Source organism: Anticarsia gemmatalis, chromosome 17 (assembly GCF_050436995.1).
Source record: "Anticarsia gemmatalis isolate Benzon Research Colony breed Stoneville strain chromosome 17, ilAntGemm2 primary, whole genome shotgun sequence".
NCBI classification, from domain to species: domain Eukaryota; kingdom Metazoa; phylum Arthropoda; class Insecta; order Lepidoptera; family Erebidae; genus Anticarsia; species Anticarsia gemmatalis.
Genome location: NC_134761.1, coordinates 547,283 through 568,014, shown reverse-complemented (window position 1 = coordinate 568,014; position 20,732 = coordinate 547,283). Strand labels below are relative to the sequence as shown.

The following is a 20,732-nucleotide window of genomic DNA, read 5'->3' as shown; positions in this document are numbered from 1 at the left end:
AAGATAATATAACACAAAAGGTACATAGGTTACAATATATTTAAATTCAATTTTTAATATACATAATGAGACTCAAACTCACTACCCTATCCTCAAAAACAGCAAGGCGACTATATCCACGGTGCTATACATGTCATTACATCGACACAGGTGTGTCACAACATTATGCAGGAACACACGTAACTGTCGTAATATTTATGTAACCAACTAATCGATTAGTTCAAGCAAACGTTTAATTTCACGCTCGCTATTAATTAAAGGGTTAACTGATCAACTTGTAGGGAAATTAATGCAACTGACGGTTATTATTCGTGGTTCCGTATAAAAAGTTTGTCCTATGAAAACTGGACAAGGCAGCTTAATGCATGTATGCCGGCGTAGGCGCATTGCCTCTTACAGTAGGTACTTGGTGGTTGTTTATTAAAAATCTAGGTAGTTTGAGAATGGAAAAGTGTAGTGAGGCAAAGTACCCACAATTTTTTACAATATGAAAATTTTTAAAGATTAAATGAGGGTACGCGCAGAAAGTCGCGCTACACGGATACGACGCTTTGCAGCCACATCAGTCTACCCGCGAATAAGGCTGTCGAAACGTCAAATGATGTAGTTATCTTAACCTATAAATTGTCACCGCATTTAATACCCTATTTACAATTTACAAGTACAGGTTGTGACAGTTTAAAAATCGTTAAAAAGTAGAAACAAAATTTGAAGAATAACACACACGGTGAGTGACTGTTTCCAATGTAATTCCGTTCCATACTGTACATTTTTTACTGTAGATATAGGTGAATAATACAAGGGTTTTATCCTGGTCATTCCCGTTCCCTGATCCCTTAAACATCAACGCAAAAGAGCTCGGTACTAGCGGTGATTACAAAGCAATTTGCCAGCCCCACCGCGCCGAGCACGGCCGACGATACCCGAGGGTTGCCGACCATGAACACAGGTGCTGTTCCGCTGCGCGCGCGCAACCACACCACTTATTGATTTTCACTATCATTAGGCAAGCGAACAGATTTTGTGTGACCCTTACTTCCTGACTCTTGATTGTAGTTATCGTTAGATAGGAAGTTTATAACTAAAGGTATTTCTTTTGTGCCTTTTCAGCCACGAACGAAAGTGACGCCACCTTAATCATCTGCAATAGATGTATTCAGGCCAATGATGATGATGAGTTCTTTTGTAGGTATCACATTCTATCTGGAAGGCGTTGGAAAGTACCCTGTATCATGTAGTCAGCACAGTATGACCGCTCTCGTTGGAAAGATCAGAAATATGCTCGTGTCATCAATATAGCGAGGCCGAGTTTGAAGAAGAAGACTTGCTGGCCTGATGTCGAGTTTGAAGAAGAAGATATGTGGATTGGAAAAGACAAGGTATGTGGAAAAATGTTCCTTCCATGTTTAATGATCTTTTTAAGAGTATACGCAAGCTGCAGGCTCTTTATGGGCCGATAGTTCATCGTTTGCTTAATCAGTATGGAGAGGTTTGCATTTTCTGAGTCCCTTGTTTAGAGAAAGAAACTTTCATGATGCAAGAGCCTTCTTCTTTATTGCGACGGAATAAAAATGTCCTTAAAAACACTTACCTACAAGCCTTTTCTTTTAACCATTGATAAAGATTTTAGGCTATTTAAAATAAACTGTAGCTGCGAAGTACAATAATTGCAATACAGATTTTCCAAAAAAAATATCAAACATTCATTTGTAGATAAACATCATGACGACAGAGAATACATAAACTTTACATGTTAACCCTCAGTAAGCAATTAAGCATAAGCAATTGTAACAAGTACCTAATATGTAAAACAATGTACATCAAGATAAACGATTGACCTCGGTGACCCTTCCACATAATTACTATGTACTCTTCACAGGGTGCTTACTACCCCGCACATAGATTATCTGTGAGACGGGGTAAATGGTTGGTTGTCAAATTATACGTATAAATTTACTGTTGAAATATTAAGTTCAGTGCTTTGTAGATAAAAATACTATATTGTTTTTGGTTTTTATTTGTATGTTGAAATAGTTTTTTTTTGTATATTTCTGATTGGAAAAAATAAGTTGCATGTTAGTTAAAAACTTAGGTTTCTTAGGTCGAATAATTTTTCTTCGAATTTGTATTACCAGGATATCTTTGAGTGTAATTTACTTTGTAGAAAGAGAAAGAACAAGCTACATAATTACGCAATTTATTTCATTTTTTTTACTGATATGGTTATTTAAAATATTTCATTGTTTTATGTAATTCTGTTATTATACCTAAATATGTACATACGTCAGTAAGCCTGCAATGTTTTCACGCCTAAACTACGAAACACTAAAATGTAGAATGAGAGACTAAGTAACGAATGTTTTTCAGAAAACTAACCCTTAGGGTACTAAAATAGGGAATAGAAAATCGCGCGTGACGTCATTACGGAAACGCTAATTCTAAATGATTTAACCCTTTTTATCTTTAACATTTAAGACCCCATTGATAGAACCTTGTCATTGTATCTTCCCTTGCAAGCTATGAACAAAAACCATAAACAAAGGGTTAAAACCACCCCTTTACAAGTTTTTGTTAGTCTATGTCAACCCTTCACCGTTGACGTCATTAATCAAGTGGTTGGTAATGGTCTTAATGACCCCACAGTTATAACGTAGGGTTAACTTGTTTAATTGATATACGCAATTTCAAGGTTGAAAGGGAAACATGTGGGATTGGATATTAATTAGGGTGTTTAGTAAGGCAATAAAAAGTAAAGGAATGATAAAACTGACAAGCAGAAAAAGGGCATTTTAGCGATTTTGTGGGGCTTAGTTTAATACATAATAAGGATTTTACAAGCATAGACTATATGAGTATGACTATATGACTATCGACTGTCTTATATTAGACAGGTTATATACAAGATTCACAGCTTATGGATAAGATTATAATTTTATAATTATAATTTTATAAGATAAGATAAGATAAGATTATAATTTTGACTGCCTCCGTGGCGCAGTGGTTTAGGTCACCACGCCGATACCACTGCATCGGGAGGTCGTGGGTTTGATTCCCACACGGAGCAATTATTTGTGCGATCCACAAATAATTGTTTCGAGTCTGGTTGTGCTTTGTGTCCGTTGTTTGTATGTTTGTAAAAGTCCCCGCGACACAAGAGCAATTCTAAGTGCGGGAGTTGGCTTTTTAAAAAAAAAAAAAAAAAAGTATCGGATAACCTAACCGATAGATAAAGTGACATCAAATGTATAAAAAGGCTAAATCCGACTGATAAACTAATGAGACCATGGTGAAACCTTAACTAGCTAACATAAGCGGTTCCACTCGCATGCATACTTTAATCAGCATCTAACATACTGCCTTTTAAAACAATAAATAATTTTTAATAGCTTAGTTAAACTATAGCCGTGCTTAATTTCATCACTATCGGTACAGTAATATAGCCGGGTAAGCCTAACAGACAAGCAAACTTTCACATAACTATGATTAGCACACGTTGATCCATTAAATAAATGTTGTATTTTATAATTGCGATGTATCAAATTATTTATGTTTAATGTTGTCTAGCCTGTTTAATGTCAAGTGAGGTTTTTGGCACGCAGTCCTGACTTGCAGTCGGCTGTCTGGGGTTCAGTTCTGTCTATTTGTTCAGTCTTTACAAAGATACAGGGTGTTTTAAATTCAAATATCCTGTAAAACTTTGTCTTTGAAGTTGTCATGGTTTCAAATATTGAGTGAAAAGGGTGATTGATTGAGAGTTTGGGGATCATAAAGTTTGTCTATTGTGAGAAATAACATTTGAGGTCATCTATACTAATTAAGAATTACTTAACTACTTATAGAACTCATATTTATGTTTTAATATGCATTAATGAAATTGACTCATACTAAACTTGTGAATTGATTTTGTTAGTATTTCATAGAGTTGTAGTTTTTACTCCGGGTCAAAGTTAACGAATTACAGTTATATATCGGTTAATCACGTGTAGACAGACAGACAGGGTGGTAAGGGACTTTATTTTGAGGTTAAGCTAAGCTTGCTGAGGTCGCTCTGTGGATAGGTGACCATATTACACATATCGAGTTTAACTGTGTTTCTAAAGGCGCGTTAAAGTGTGGGTATCGGCTGTCATTGTCAATGTTCTTATTCAGTCGTTAAGAGTAGTCAGAAGCTTGAAAGTCTGACAACCAGTCTTACCGAAGGATATCGTATTATAATTACCCAGGTAACTGGATTGTAGAGGTCCGATACGCAGTCGCTCTATTTATAACACTGGTACTCAGCTGCATGCGAGACTGGAAGCCGACTCCAACAGAGTTGGAAGAAAGACTAGGCTGATATATAGTACCTAATAAGTTCCAATGTATCATAAGCATCGCGACAACACCCTGGAAAAACTTTTTTACAGCTAGCAACCCCATGAAATAGCGTCTATCAGCCAAGAGCCAAGTCACTCGTAGTGTCGCCGGCGCGTTATTGCCAAACTTCCGAATCTACCCTCACTACATTTAGGCCGGCAGTATACGTACGGTTTCCGAATAAGGCTTCCAGCGGCTTATCACGTATCTCAGTTGACAGCTATACAGTGGCTTTCAAATGGTTGTCATGGAGTTTAGAACTATTTGAAAGTTTCTATCCTGTACATAGTTTTCTCCCTTAGCATTAACACATGTCAAAGCAGCGATGTACTGAATAGTGACCATCAATTTCACGTACACTAGTTGTCAATTGAGATACGTGTTAAGCCCAGATCAGTAGCTCGATTCTCTACTACTATCGACTACCGACAACCGGCTTATCATAGAGAAATGTTGTACGAAAATCTAATCAGTGCCTCTAACGGGCGTCGTAGGAACTATTTTGGCAGTACATTCTAAATGTCAAACTCTCGATACTCGACAGTACAGATTATACAGAATTGCGCTACAGGCAAGCTAATTCGGAAAGCGAACGTATGCAACCGGCCTTATACAGTTTAGTTCTAACAGTTATAGCCAACTTGAGTGCTCTTTTGTTGTTCAAGACGGTGAAGAAATTGACTTAGTTATAGTTAGCAAGTTTTGGAAGCCGTTTTGATGTTTTTTTGAAGGTTGTAGAGCTGTTTAATGGGGCTGTTATGTGATTGAAGTTTTTCGCCTTTTGGTTAGTTACTTATAAAGGTAACTTTAAAATAAATATGACCGCCCTTAAAGTATACTGCTAGAATTAGCGTCGTCATCTATAGTAATAAAGATTTTGATCCTCTCTTTACTACTTTACCATCTCCTATGTTAGCAAATAATACTAGAGTGTACATTTTACATATATTTTGTTATTACCTTCTGTGGTTGGCATTTTTTTTAGAATATACATACGTTAACAACAGGCTTATATTTCTGACGGTGGCCTGTTAGACATAGCTACTTTATTTCTGAAATACACAGAATTAAATTGTTACCTAGACAAAATCTTGCATTCCAAGGTTCTCTATTAATTTGTCGAACCATGGTAGCCTTGATTTAATAACATTAAAATCATAAACAACCATCTTGTAGAACAGTCTCGATATCTCAGAATAGATAAGTCTCTCTTTTCTCTGAACAAACATACAATGATTGAATCTAATCTACAAAACAGATTATTTTTTCCTGAGCTATGAGCGAAGACGTTTGCGAGACAATACCGAGTTCCCGAGCATTGTGCGTGGCGGCGGTGGTCTCACGGTGGCCCGCGTCGATCGCTGCACTTTCACTGATCACACTGATCACACCAGGATGTGTGGAGACTCGTTCTTCATTTGGTCACATTACAATATTACTTTAGTCTGACAATTAGAGCCTGGGCACGCATAGTTCATAGTCAATAACTCTGCGTATTTTCACAATAAAGCGGCTGTATCAAAGAGACCAGTGGCATTAGTCTGCGCGTCACCGGTGATCTTAATTCTGAATTTCGCTCAATTGGCTTTCTACTATGTTGTTATACTAGCTGACATGGACAGTTTTGTCCCTTATCACATTTAAGGGTGGGTTTAAATGCTATGTCTGATCTGAACCATCTCCATGATAAAGTTTAACAATATCGGTTAAGTTGTTTAGCAGTAAAAGCGTAACAGGCTGACAGTATTGCGCATTTACAGAATTTGTAATTATACTAATTTCATGTTTGATACGGAACAAATATTTTTGTGATCGACATAAGGTCAAAAGGTCTTGCTGTTGCTAAAATACTAGGAATTTGTGTAGAATTGCCTTGAAATAAAGAGTTCCCTTTATAATTTTATATGTAGGGCATGATTTTTATAAAGATTATTTATTACTTTTTAGTAATCATAAACAAACACATTAATTATTGGAAATCATTTTATTCATCTTCTTCTTACAAATAACTTAAAAAATTACGTACAATATTCATTTATCGTTACATTTTTATATATTTGTACAAAATTCATGGTTTTTTTCGCATTTATATAAAACTTTACATACATTACACACTTTTTTGGAACACATGCAAGTTATATTGAGTTCTTTGAAAATGAGTATTATTAGGAAAAGTAATTAAATTAAACAGGAGTATTTTGTAGAATAAATAAATATTTTAAAGTACAGTATTCCCAACAGTTCTTTACGGCATGAAAAGGTCGTATGTCAACACAATCCAAAAAAACATATTTTCTGCTTAGCTAGTTTACGGCTTGTAAGGCTTTCTACACACATATTCGATTCGGCATTAATCGGCTTGGCCGGCATTGGCCGGCAAAACCGCATATGTGTAGATGAATGTTCGGGAAAAATGCCGCTTGACATCGCCGCGCCTGAATGCTAAAACCGAATTGTATAGACTCAAAGGAACTACCCGATCGGCACAAGCCGAAAAAGTGCAGTAATTGCTTCGAGTCGGTTTTGTTGTTTGGTAAATATTGCCAAATCGAAAATGCCAAACCGAATATGTATGTAGCAAGCTTAATAAACAACATCAAAGTAATTTCGCATTAATTTTAATAATTTAATTCATAATTTTATTGCTGAATGTCTTTTTTACACGCCAACGTCAATATTTTCAGTTCGGAGTTCAATTCCCCGTGATAACACGTAAATACTGAACCGGTTGTGATTATTACATACGTACCCACAATGACTATAATAACGGTGTTTGTAAAACAATGATGAATGAAAAAATTACAATTTAACATTTGCACAGACAAAATTAGGAAGCATTTTTACTAATTAAGTTTTTGAAGTAGTTTTTTTTGCTAATTTTAATAAATACTTCATCGCTAATTTTTGCGCACATAGCCAGTTGCGCTCACTTGTCGGTAAACGATTAGTCGGTTAAGCAACCCTTGGCAAGGTTATTTTATAGATGGGTGACCGCATAGTGGTAGTTGAACTAAGCGTCTCCGCCATTCGTAGGGTTGTTGTACGAATATAAGTCGTTAAGCCATGTCAAAGGCCTTTCGGGCGGCTTAAACACTAGGTTGACCACTATCCGTTAGAATATGTCGTTTGGATTATAATCGACAGACCTTGTGTTCACGCAGATGTATTTCCGATTTAAAGTTGAAAAAAGCGGCAAATTGTGTCCTTTTTTTAGCCGTTTTATTTATGATATACTTGGCAATAATTACTAAGGTATTTCATAAGATGTTATAGAACAATAAATTACACATTTCTTAATAATCATCAAGATGAGCAGTTGACTTGGTCAAGAATTGGCAATACATAACTAAAAACTCATTGACTCCTTCCTATTTACAATTGAACACATCCAAGTAAAACGTTCATACAAAATAACACATTTATTTGTACTCGTATCTATACAATATCTCTTAAACATAACTTATGTTACACGTTACCTAAGTGGCGAAGTGGGATATGTCTTAAAATAATCATTTCATGAACAAGCGTCGATATGTTACGCGTATATATTAAATCAGAAATAATTTAAAGCTGACGTCGTTTATATCAACTTAACTTTAGGCCCCTCTACTACTCGTATAATACGTAGCCGCGACCATTTGCGCGAACTAAATGGCAAGCCAGATTTATTACAAGCAAAGGTGTTACGGAATGAATGAAACCGTCACATTTTAAACCGATTAAAACCAAATTACACGTTCGACATAATTTGTCAAACCCTTTACAATTTAAAACCTTTTATAAAGATACATGATGACGAGCGCGTGTGCTGCGTGCACGTCACAACACGCTCGGCGCGCACCTGGACGCCTATTATTCGCGACTCGCGCTCGTTCCGCGGCCCATCGTGGCAAGATTCGAAAGCTAAGGAAGACTTTTTGTAATCTATCTAACAATACTATGGCGTCGGGGGCTACAAAAATCTATCAAAAAGTCAGTCTTTTATATCGGAGGTCGGTGTCACTAGGAGGGATGAGGCACTACAGGGAGCCGGGATCACGAGATGATGCAGTTCTTGTCGTGTTGAGCGTTCTTCCGCTGGCGCTCGCGCTTGGCGCACGCCACCGCGTCGTTGGGCACGTACGATATCCTCACGCCGCCGTACGCCCTGCGCGTGGGCAGCGTGTACGACTCCGCCGAGGACGACGACGACGAACACGTGCTGCAGTAGCTGCTGGCGTCCTCGTCCCTCACCTTCTCTCTCCGCGGAGGCTCGTCAGGCTCAAACGCCGCATTGTCGTCTCCACAGAATCTCACCGTTCTTCCGCCTCGAGGTTTCCGCGGTGATTTCTTACCGTCTACTAAAGTTAACTCCGGCATTGACGTCGAATGTCCCGGTGTAACCACAGCCTGAGCTTCAACAGGATGTGGCGGCTTCCAGTCTTCAGAGGTTTCTTCTTTGTGATCCTCGGACGTCGGGGTGGGCTGTATCTGGTGTTCTGTCATGGATTGTTCTAGTCGTAGATCTGCCAGCGCTCGGTCGAGGCTGAGACAGGCGTGAGGTGGCGGCGGCGGGTGTGGTGGAGGAGACTCAGGTGCTAATGAGGCGCTAGGCTCAGAATCAGCATCTATATGAGGCGAGGGTTCTCTATGAGGGCTTCTAGGAGGAGATTTAGGTGAAGGCATTCGTCTCGGCTTTGGCACTCTTGGCGGTCTGGGTCCTGGGCCTGAGGAGTCAGAGGGTGTGGGAGGCTCGCCTTTTGAACATGCTATGGAGCAGAAAATGGCGCCTTTTCTAGGAAGGAACGGTCTACCAAGTAAGCTTGCTCTACAGGTGTGGCAGGCGAAGCATCGTTCTGTGGCGTGCCAGTGTTGTCCTTCGTGGGACATTTGTCCTTGGTCGACGCCGATGGGTTCTCCACACGCGTCGCAGTACTCCGCGAAGCAGTTGTCGAAGCAGGGCAGGCAGTAGGGGCGCGCTTCCCTCATGATGTAGCGCTGACCGCCGAGCTGCCGCGCGCACTCGGCGCACGCGAAGTGCTTCATGTGCCACGCGCGACCTTCCGCCTCCGTGCACTCGTCCGCTAGGATTATCTGAGGACAAAAGAGATGAGGTTTAGATGGTTTAGTTATTTTTATTTATCCTATGTGTTAAGTTTTGTTAATTAGACGCTGACAGTACAAGTGCACTGTATATCCATAGGAATTGATGAGAAAGAGAAATATTTTCCTAATTAACCATTTAATGACAGATATCTGTCAAAGGTTAATGTAACTACAATATGTCAAGCTTTCATTTAAACGTATGTGTGCACGTGTCTATGTTGCAATGATACGAATAACTATACAAGTATTCACATTACAACTCAAAATATTCCGTGCATATAATATTCCGCCATTTCCAATGATTACATATTTTCCCGAGCCAGTTCTGTTTAATTAATTATCTGGATAAACAAGGTTTAATTAGGCATTATTATTCATAGTGTCTGCCGGCGGGGGCCGGTGCTCGACCCCAAGAAAGTTGGTGTGTGCGACAATGGTGCCTGGGAACGATTCCCACGGGCCGCCGAGTTATATTTTGTTCGTGTTCATTAGTGGACTATTCACTCATTATTAATATTTCAAAAACGGTATTTTGTGTCGTGCAGCGCTGGTCGAGTGACGCCGAGTGACGTGACACTGCTCACTGTGCGACTCTTCCGTCCTCTATTATTCTAGATGGCTAAATTGATTTCATTATCTTCTACAACCTGTCGTCTTGTTATTATGTTGAGTTTGTTAACCTTACTTCCTAGTTCCTATTACAATACATTTTACATCTAAGACTACATATTTCAGTATCTTCGACTAATATTTTAAATGTCAAAGTTTGTTTCCACGTTTATGTTCAAATGCTTCGTACGTTATAACGGCACACAATTGTTATTGTAAAGCCTGAAATTAAAGAATCTTAGTAATTAACAGTTCGTTGAACTTCGGATAGACGCTTCCTAAATCTAGATTTTCCTACGGTGAGGTTAGTTCGGCCTAATTCTCAGTGTACGGTAGCCCGTGGGACAATGTATCCCGCGGGCGTGTATGTGAGTGGTAGTAAGTGCTTGAGAGAGCTTGTGTGTGGTGTGTATGGCGGCATGGGAGCTCTGCTATCTCACTCATTATCACAAACGCAACTGTTTATTGTTACTGTTAAGGGCTTTCGAAATTTTATGCGTTATGTTATAGCTGTTATAGTTTTGGGGGACTATGTAGGTAGAGTAGAGGAAAAGTGATACTTTTATGTGCTACTGAATTACTTGAATTACTTGGTCTTTTACAATTTGGTTTACGTTATACTGTGGGAGGTTTAACCACGCTTATTTGAAAAGTGAACTATACCATTGCTTCGAACTTATTTCCCTTTTAATATTAAGCAGTGGCGTTATAGAATAAAGATTATACAATATTCTAAATTTTTGTTAAGTGATAAAATGCGAGTCTACCAGTTATATCCGGGCGCGTTGCCAAACATAGGAAAGCTATAGAAAAGCTCCTTACAGAACAAAAAACAATAACACTACCGGACCTGGGAACCAACCCTAGGAAAAAGATTTTTTAACAAATGCATACTCCCTTCATATGCATACACACTTAGACCACCGAAGTTTTATCTTATTCAGGCAAAGTCTATAGTAAAGTAACCACGTGTATTAATGTATTTCAACAATCGACACGCGACATAAATGAATCACATCGAACGCTAACACTAGTTGTATCGATACAGGCGGAGACACGTGGACAACACTAGTTACATCATACACTACTGTCATAACATTACACTTGACTTCTCTTTTTGTAGTTATCTCACGATTATTTTTGTTTAAACCGACCATGTATTTGGCGTAACAACCCTAACATGTTAGAGAGGGATTCTTTACTCAAAAATGTAATCTGGTGCCAAATTTTATCAAGAATAATGAAGTATTTTTGACTTAGTTAGAAACATAGTTCAGGTTTTTAAAGGCTTTTAAGCAGGAAACATTTTTGCCAATAATAATTATACTTAAAATAAGATAGAAGAACAACCGTAGCCCATTAAATAATCAAGTAACTAGGTATAATTCCTTTTTTGCCGAAACTACGTCTCCATGCCCGAGTTAGAACTAAAAACAAGTAACACTTTTACCCTCTTATTCATAAACACGCTATAAACCTATTTTAATGAAAAAAAAAACCACTATAATATGTTTTATCTTTTTCATTTCGCTAAGGAGTGAAAGAAACAAAACACTTTATAAGCCTTTCATAACTTCATATATTTTTATGAATAAGAGGGTTATTCTTTTACGACGGAGACTGACCTCAACTTGACGTTTTTAATCGACAAATTAAGAGATAAACTATAGAAATATCGAAATTGGGGATAAAAATAATTCCTTAGTCTGGGGAACATAACTTCTAATTTATAAGCGCGATGATAACTTTACTATAGAACTGCTGTTTCTACAGCTACTATAGCAAAATACCTATCTAGAAAACAATTTAGGCAGTTTCAAACACTAACAAAATACCTAGCTCTAATATAGTTAAGATAACATCGTGGTTGTAACAATAACTGGTAAAGGTCGTGCCATATACAGCCTGCAGTCAATGTCAAGGGTTTGACTGCAGCAATGCGGGGAGGGAGGCAGATTTATGAGCTGTACACTCGCCAATACGCTAACGAGCTAGTTTTACATGCAACCTCTGCATAGCCGCACTTGAAATGTGCCTAAACTTAATAATGCTAATTTGTTGAAAAAAATGTTGATATGTTGAAGTAATACTGATTTTAAATGTAGATTTTTTGTAGAATTATACTCCATAAATAAAGCTCTAATTTATTTCGTTCGCTTCATTCCTCAGACAGATATTTGGTGATTCTTTTAAGATTTTCCGTAAAATATGTAGCTGTATTTTAGTACTATAAAGTAACTAAAGTGAAATGATCGACTATTGGTTAAGGTAATAGCCCTATACAAACATACGTACAAAAAATATATTATTTAAATATCTATTAATTAGCAAAGATTAAGATCGTAGATATTTTAAAGATTGGAATGATTGGATTGATTTGCATCGTATTTATGAAAAGGATGCGATTTTGAGCTTTTTGCTTGAAAAATATACAAACACATACTTCCTTAAAAGCAGAATTTTATCAATTTTAAATAATCGCTTTAGTAAATATAACATACAATAAAGTTTTTCATTATCTATGCATAAATTAACTCCCTATTCCGAACAAAATTTAAAAAATTCTCGCATTCCTTTCACGCGAACTAATAAATATAGCTCATTATGACCGTGTAAGATTAACCTAATGATTTCCCAGATTATGCACAAGATGTGGTGATAAGCAAATAACAGAGCACTCAGCCGTCCCCACGGCAGGGATAGCGTGATGATGATCACTTTATGTACTATGTACACGCAAACAGGGATATGAGGTGCTGGGGTTATTTTGTGCATTGCTTTGTCCATAAATGGCGGCGTTAAAAGTTATTTAAATAACGCTTTTGGTGAGTAATGAGATTGGTACACTTTAAAAGAAAATTTGGAATGCAATTTATTTATGATAGGCAACAATTTTTCATAAAGTTCGAGTTTTTTATCTCTATGGCTTTGAAAGTTATATCTGCTAGTTTCAAAATCTCTCTCTCATGGTATGGTTAATGGTCAACCTAGTGTCAAAGTTGTTCAAGCCCGAAGATCTTTGACGTGGCTTAACGACTGTCATCTTAATCGACAACAACCGGGACCGACTTTTTACGTGGCCTCCGAAGCACGGAGACGCCTAGTTCAAATAATACCAGTATGCGGTCACCCATCTACGGAATGACCGCGCCAACGTTTACTTAACCCGCAGATCGTTTACCAAACTTTGAGCGCAACTGGCTATGGACGCCTCTAGTTCCAATTTTTGCGAGATTATATCTTCTATAGTCTATGAGTATATGGCTAAAGTTACATTGGTTTTCATAAGCACTTTTCTTTTGCAAAATAATATTTCGCAGCTAGATAATATCGTATAATTTGAAATATCTAATTCTAGTTATACAGATTTGGCATGTTACCAACCTCGACTTGGTTAACTGCATATCTGGCTATCTAGAAAATTTTCACGAACATTCAAGCTATTACTGAATGTTATATTTTATCGCTATAAAGGTTAAAACTATTGTGTAATTTTACTTGAATTTAATCTAAAGCAGATAATCCATACTAATATTATAAATGCGAAAGTTACACTGTCTGTCTGTTACTCAATCACGCCTAAACTACTGAACCAATTTGCATGAAATTTGGTATGATATATTTAGGTAACCGAGAAAGGACATAGGCAACTTTTTACCCCGCATTTCTATGGGTTATATTTTACCTTAACTTGCCTATTTCCTCGAAAAAATGAGTCGATTTTCTTTCAAAAAAAAGTAATAAAATTATATTATTGTAAGTTTACGTTTTTACGCGTTGCGTATACAAATAAACCATTTCTAAATAATCAGGCAGTTTGAAATAACCCAAAGGTAAGTTCCTATAATAAATATTTACGGCCTAGGTACCAAACCAAATCTAGAATGATAAATAACAAAAAGCAATTACATTCGTGACCGAACCTTTTATAAAACTAAATGTATTTTGGAAAATAGTATAAATATATGAGATTGTAGTTGATAAGAGTTTAAGTCAAATGCTGTAACAAGTCCGAAGGCATACCTTTATAGTATGTATGAAATAAATTGACTTTATAACTGCTAACTAGGTTTTGCCTATGGTTTTGTGTACATGGTAGACTAAGTTAAATTAAACTAGAGTTATCTAGATGTCAAATAGGAATTAAAGTTGCTTACGTAAATGAACAATATTGTTATGCACCAACTGTTGTCAAAATATTCAGGATTTAAATGTATCTAAATCAGCATTTCTTTGTTTGTTAGTTATTATAAACTCAAAATCTCCTGCACAGATTTTCTTGCGACTTCTACAAAATGACAGGGTGATTTGAGTGAACAGATTAAATAAAATGTTATGTAAAGTATCTGATATATGACAGTGATGACTATTTAAGTCGCCAAAAGAGATAATAATGTTGCGTTGAAAATATTTATTCGAAGTTTCGGTCTAACAAAGTCTGCCTGGTCCATCAATTTACTATAGTTAACTATACTCACTAATGCATTTATTAACATGAAACAGTGGTTACTCAATTATATTTTAGAGTGAAAATGTGGTATATTTTACAATTACTTATTTCAGCATCAAAAATTGTTCATTTATCTAAACGGTTCTACAAAACGTTTCTTTATAATATTAGTAGTATTTCCCCTATTTCAAGTCATTTATTTAATGTAAATTATAAGAATTGGAAAGCACACGTGAAAAACTAATAGTCATTTAACATGTCGGCTTTCTGATTATCTTATATTTGATCTAACATGCATATACATAGAGCTTGTATTTAATGAACTTGAAGGTACATAAGTAAACCGACATTTAGTTAAAATAAAGGTATTTTTCGTAAATAACACCAATTTATTCAAGTTAAAGTTTTCGTTAATTGGATCAAATGGTTTCATTTAGATTTTTATTTCTTGAATTTCCTTGCCAGTTTGTTATAAGGTTTAAATTTTAAAAGAAATGTTTATATTGTAAAATTTACTTATTTTCTAAAGGTTGCCTGCTATGTGTGAAAATTGAAGTATTTCTTGGCTTTAAGAATACGACACGATTAAAGAAAGGATTCCCTTTCATTCCAAAAGTAGTCCCTTGCCCAGCAATGGGACAGTCATCATCTTTCGTAATTCTTTTCTACTTACTGCAGAGCATGAGCCGCCTGCCTCTCTGCTCCCGTTAGCACCAGTCATACATGTATAACCAATCTGATCAAAGTATTACCTTCAAACTTTAAAGAATTTGTAAAAAATCAATAATTTCTTCATCTTCCCCAAAACTTTGATGTATTTTAAAATGTTCTAAACTCATTTACTAAAAATTCACACAGTCCATCATTATCGCTCAAAATTCGACGCAACAGAGTGATTATCTCCTAAATACTGTTTTAATTATTATCTGTGGGTGAATGAATGAGTGAGTGAATGAAGACATCAGCCTCCCATAGCCTTCGGGCTGTTATTAAAACAGCATGGGTATTTTGTAAGGTAACTTGCAATTTACTTACAATCTAAGAAATTGACTTACTATGTTGTTTGATACGATTGTTTTGTGTTACAATGTTTATTTTCTAATGACTTACATTGTGTGTTTTGATGGGTCATATCTTGAGGTCTCAATGTAATGTAAAAGCATTAAGTATTCAGTTTTTCTCAAATTGATATATCTTTGTGACTCCGTGGCGCGGTTGACAGTGTTACTGCTAATCTCGAGGTCCCAGATTCGATTCCTAGGTCGGATTAAAATCATAGTTAGTTTTTCTCTAATTCATATTAGTTGTTCTGAGTAACGCGCCCTATTACATGGATCTATTACTGTTAAAGACTAAACATTGTTTATTTCATATACTCCTACTCTACCTACCGTCGGGTATAACAGACGTGGTATTATAAACGTTTTCTTAACTCTACTACTTGAAAATCACAGGCACGAACTCACAAACAAGTGATTTAGAATGCTTGATCACTTGACCTAAATATCACTAATTCGTTATTGTAATCGCGTTACTGTGGGGGGTTGTTTGACCAATCGCCGCGGTTTCCCTTCGCCCTAGATATTGTTATCAGGGGCTGTTCGTCTGTGGACGTTTCCGTCGCAGACTTGCTGATGGCGACCCTTCAGGGCTGTGGACTTTGCTCCCATTATATAGTTTAACCTCCTTGAACTCTTAGTTTGCCTGATAATATTAGGTCGGGGAAAAAGTCTTTTCGCATTATAGTATGTATGAACATGTAATAAAATCTTTTCTCTACACAAAAAAGCTGATATTTGGATACCTCACGAGCTTACTAAGAGAAACCTAATGAACCGTGTACTCATTTGTGATTCTTGAAGCCAAAGAGATTTTATTACAAGTTCATACATACTATAATGCGTAAAGACTTTTTCCACGACCTAATATTTTTAAAAAGATTATGATTATACTATTATACTAGTAGAACTTGTAACCGGTGGTCCTGTATGACAAGATGTATGGATGTGGATCAGGCAATGGAAGTTCGTAAGGATCGTACCAAGTGGCGTTATTTGGTCTCTACCTACTAAAAATTACGTGATATTATGTATGAATGTTTGTTTGTATGTATTATGTCTTGAGATATATGTAAGCATCTTAAGGTATACTGTTTTAATAGGGGCAGATAGAGATGAAAAAACGCCGCTTCCTACGAACTCTATATTCACTATATTTGCCTTTGGATGTTATGTTTCTTGAGGCTGATGGAGCTTTGTATTTGTAAATTCATTGTAATTTATTACTGTAAATTATAATTAATTAATTAAATAAGCTAAGAAAGGATAAACCTACAGTGCTGTCGTGCTGTTATTTGTACTGAACAAAGTTTCAATTGTAAATGCTAAGCGAAATTGTGTTCGAACTATAAGCAACTTTTGATATTATTTAAACCAAACAGGGCAGTAACGGGGGGCGAAGTAGTCATACATTAATGTCTCCCAAAAATATTCTTGATCAAACAATACCTTAAATATTTCAGAGTACCGCGTCCACCAGCCCTACTGTTATAATTTATAGCCGGTGGGGGTCGTTGCACCCTCAGGTGGTACATACCTACTTAATATTGAGCACGCACTCAGAATAACAAGTGTTCACTTATTGTCCGCACTCAGGAATAGAGTATAACGTAATCTGAACATTGTGTTCGAGTTTGATAGATACATAAATATAGAGCATCCTGTATCTTATTCAATGGTTTAAGATGTATGTAGTATAAGAAGATCGATTTCCGAGTCAGGCAAAATATTTAAAGAGTTTTTTCATAGGTCGTTTTTTATCGTAAACTAAAGGCTTTCTATAACAATCTAATGTTAGTAAAATGTAAGAATAAGAGCCAGTTTTACGACTTTATGTTGGTATTTTTTTTCTGATAGAATAACAAGAAATGTATGAGAAAATCCGTTGATATTTCACTAGTTAAGGTAACCAAAACTTATCTAGAAATAGTAAAACTAAGCAATAAGTAGTCAAATGTTTGCGAAAAGTAGTTACTAAACACTATTGAGAATAAGACAGTTTATTCTCATCGTTTTTAAAATCTAACAGACTCCCCTCAGACTAAAAAGACATCTATTTAACTTAATTTCGCCATTTTATTTCAACTAAAAATTCAAAATGAATTGTACAACACTTGAAACATCAATTACGGCATTACATATTCATTGCACCATACATATGTAAATGTAACCATCCTTCCATATGTTGTACAACTATAAATTATTTCGCAACAGTGTGCAGGGGATGTGCCAACCCCCCGATGTTATCTCACTTCCGGTAACGCCGGATATTACCAACTGCACGGACAATTGGACCGGCGCGTGCGCACCGATGCCGATGATAACGCACACCACTGATTAAACGTTTTGTTTAAGATTACAACCTTTTTGTGAGGAATATCAATTTGTTTTGATTTATCTTTTTTAAAGGTGTTTCTGTATCGTTTTTTATGAAATCGTACAGGTTTAAGTTTTATAAGAGGGGGCTTTACGTGTGGTACAATTTTCGTTTTTTTGTAGACTCAATTTAGGTAATGTTTAAATACGAGAATGTACATAATATTGTATAAGCTTGATAACTAGTCTTACTGAAGGGTACTGGAAGTCCGCTAGGCTCCATGTAAAATACTGGTATTCAGCTGCATCTAGTGAGACTGGGAGCAGACTCTTAACATAGTTGAGATAAAGGTTAGTATGATAATATTTACTTAATTTAGATCAGTATTCTACCATTTTAACGAAATTTTATTACTGAATTATCAAAACCAACTAAGAAGCTTTATTTTCGTATAGAAAATCGCAATATTAAAAAACATTTTACAAAAATAAATATTCTTACCTCATCACAAGCTGAGCACCTAGGCTTGAGGGTCTCAGCATGATGTCTCCCGCAGTACAGCCGCCCGTCCTTCCAGAAGTACACCAGATCCACCAGCAGCTCCTGGCACGAGGAGCACATGAAGCAGGCCGGGTGCCAGCGAGCTGACGGGCCGGCTCGAGCCGCTGACACGCACATGTCGCCCGCTGACATGGATTCTTCACACTGTGGAGGAAAGAACAGGGTTAGTTGGCGATGAAGACTTGTTTTTTGCTAGAGTTTTCTCCAGTGGTTTAAGGAGTAATTAGTGGGCCAAATGATTTAGTAAGAAGGTTATTAAATGAATGGTCTTGAAGAAGCTCATGGATCCTGCAAGCCTGTCATTCTTTAATGAACAGCCTCAACTGGATATTTGTGGTCGTAGACTGACTGTCCTTAGGTAATTCTTTGAAGTTCAATAATCGGAAATTGACTACTACAGCAGCGGTAGGTAGCGGCTGGGCAAGGGTCTACTCCCGTAACGAGGGAGGGGTGAGGCCTTGAATTTACCACGTTGCCCAATTGCAGGTTGAGGACTTTAAGAACTGTTCTAAAGAATTCTTAGGTATGATTGCATCACGATGTTTTCCTTCACAGTTGGAACAAGTGATAATTATTAGATATAGGAATGAGGGCATCAATTTTAATTATTTTTTTATCTTTCTTAATCAGTCATTGCAAATACGAAAAAAGTTCAATTTTGGCAGATATATCACAGTAGCTTCATGAATATTTCATGAGCTCAATTCAGTGTCAAAACGTGTCACTATTAGGTCATGACTGTACGAATAATAACTGTCAAATTCGCCTAGAGCCTACAAAGTCGCACTCATTGTTCACATGACAACTAATATGAAATGACGCATGCTCCTGTATGCCAATAGCAAAGAAATCGAAACGCGAAGGCGAGAGGACATAGGAAGTGCCATTGATTGAGAGCTATATGTGACGTGTGACTAAGTCATGCTAATTAGTGTTGAATGGAGCTTATTACTCTACTGTTTTTAACCGACAAAAAGGAGGAGGTTCTCAATTTTCTGTTTGTTATTTCATAACTTTTTTGGTATGGAAGTTTAAATGATAGTGTGTTTTAAGTTATGGTCGAGTGTACTCGCTTTTGTAATTTTTTTATCGCATTTTGATTGTGGATTATGTTAACATGGTTATAAGTTGACAGTAGCTCGATTCTCTACTACTATCGATACGACAACCGGCTAACTATCGAGAAATTTTACACAAAAATGTTTAGCGCCTCTACCAGGCTCCGTAAGAATTATTTTGACAGTACATTTTAAATGTCAAACTCTCGATACACGACAGTACCGACTGTAGAGTATTACGCTACAGTTATTGTTGCATGTTTTTACTCGACTGGTTTGTTAAGTTGACTACAAATGAATTTATTGCGTTTGGAAGGAGGTTAAGCCAATGAAAACTAGCAAATAAACTTTTTTTAAATACAACTCCCGCACTAAGAATTGCTCCTGTGTCGCGGGGACTTTTACAAACAAACAAACAACGGACACAAAGTACAACCAGACCGAAACAATTATTTTGTGGATCGCACAAATAATTGGAACAATAACTGTTTGATACAATAAATAATAAAATAAAAAATCTAAGCAATATTTGGCGTAAAAAAAATGCTTGAAACAAAGACACTCAAGTTGGGCCTAGAACTAATTCACTCTATGTAAATTTTCAAAAGCCTATACACCATTTCCTGATAAACTATGGTAACATATAAGTACAGCATACTAATTCGCAAAGATTAGAAATCATTTCCGTTAATATATTCCAGTTATGATGATGGGCGACCTTCGCGTGGCCAGAAGGACGGCTATTGTGCCTCTTATGGAGGGTCCAACGACCACGCATATATGGCCACGGAGCTGTATGACCTTCTTGAAGAACTACCAGCACTCAGTATGATGCTGAATGAAGACACTATGTAGGGAACAATTTTGGCAATGAATGAATTAGTTAATTGCGGAATAGTAAGCGTGTCTCAATTTATGCAACACTGTTATTTAGGCACTTAGATGTGTATTGAAGAAATAATTTGAGTACAAATTCAAGTTGATTAGTGCTTCAGATTAAGGTAGGTATCATAACTGTAACATTGTCATTGAGTTTAAGACCGTCGAGCAATTTAGTATATGTGTCCAATCCGCGAAAGCTTTTTATATTAATAGTATGAATGGGAAAATATTGTCGATTGTTAAACCCATTACTGTCTCCATACTATACTACTTTTTTCGTATTCGAGGCGTAATTTATAAGTCTACCAAGCTTGCCAAGTTGTGGATTAAACACCTATGATACAAGCATACAGATT

General features: G+C 36.6%; 1 protein-coding gene across 12 annotated transcripts in view; it reads right to left on the bottom strand.

Moving 5' to 3' along the window:
• Positions 1-6,329: 6,329 nt before the first annotated feature.
• LOC142979695 (uncharacterized) overlaps positions 6,330-20,732 on the bottom strand; it is a 397,988-nt gene continuing 383,585 nt past the window's right edge. For all 12 annotated transcript variants that reach the window (XM_076124778.1, XM_076124777.1, XM_076124776.1 and 9 more), the window contains 2 exons: positions 18,377-18,580; positions 6,330-9,429 (listed from right to left, as the gene is read on the bottom strand). In XM_076124778.1, coding sequence (XP_075980893.1) covers positions 8,392-9,429; positions 18,377-18,580 — 1,242 coding nt within the window. In that variant the 3' untranslated portion in view covers positions 6,330-8,391. The remainder of the gene's footprint in view (positions 9,430-18,376; positions 18,581-20,732) is intronic.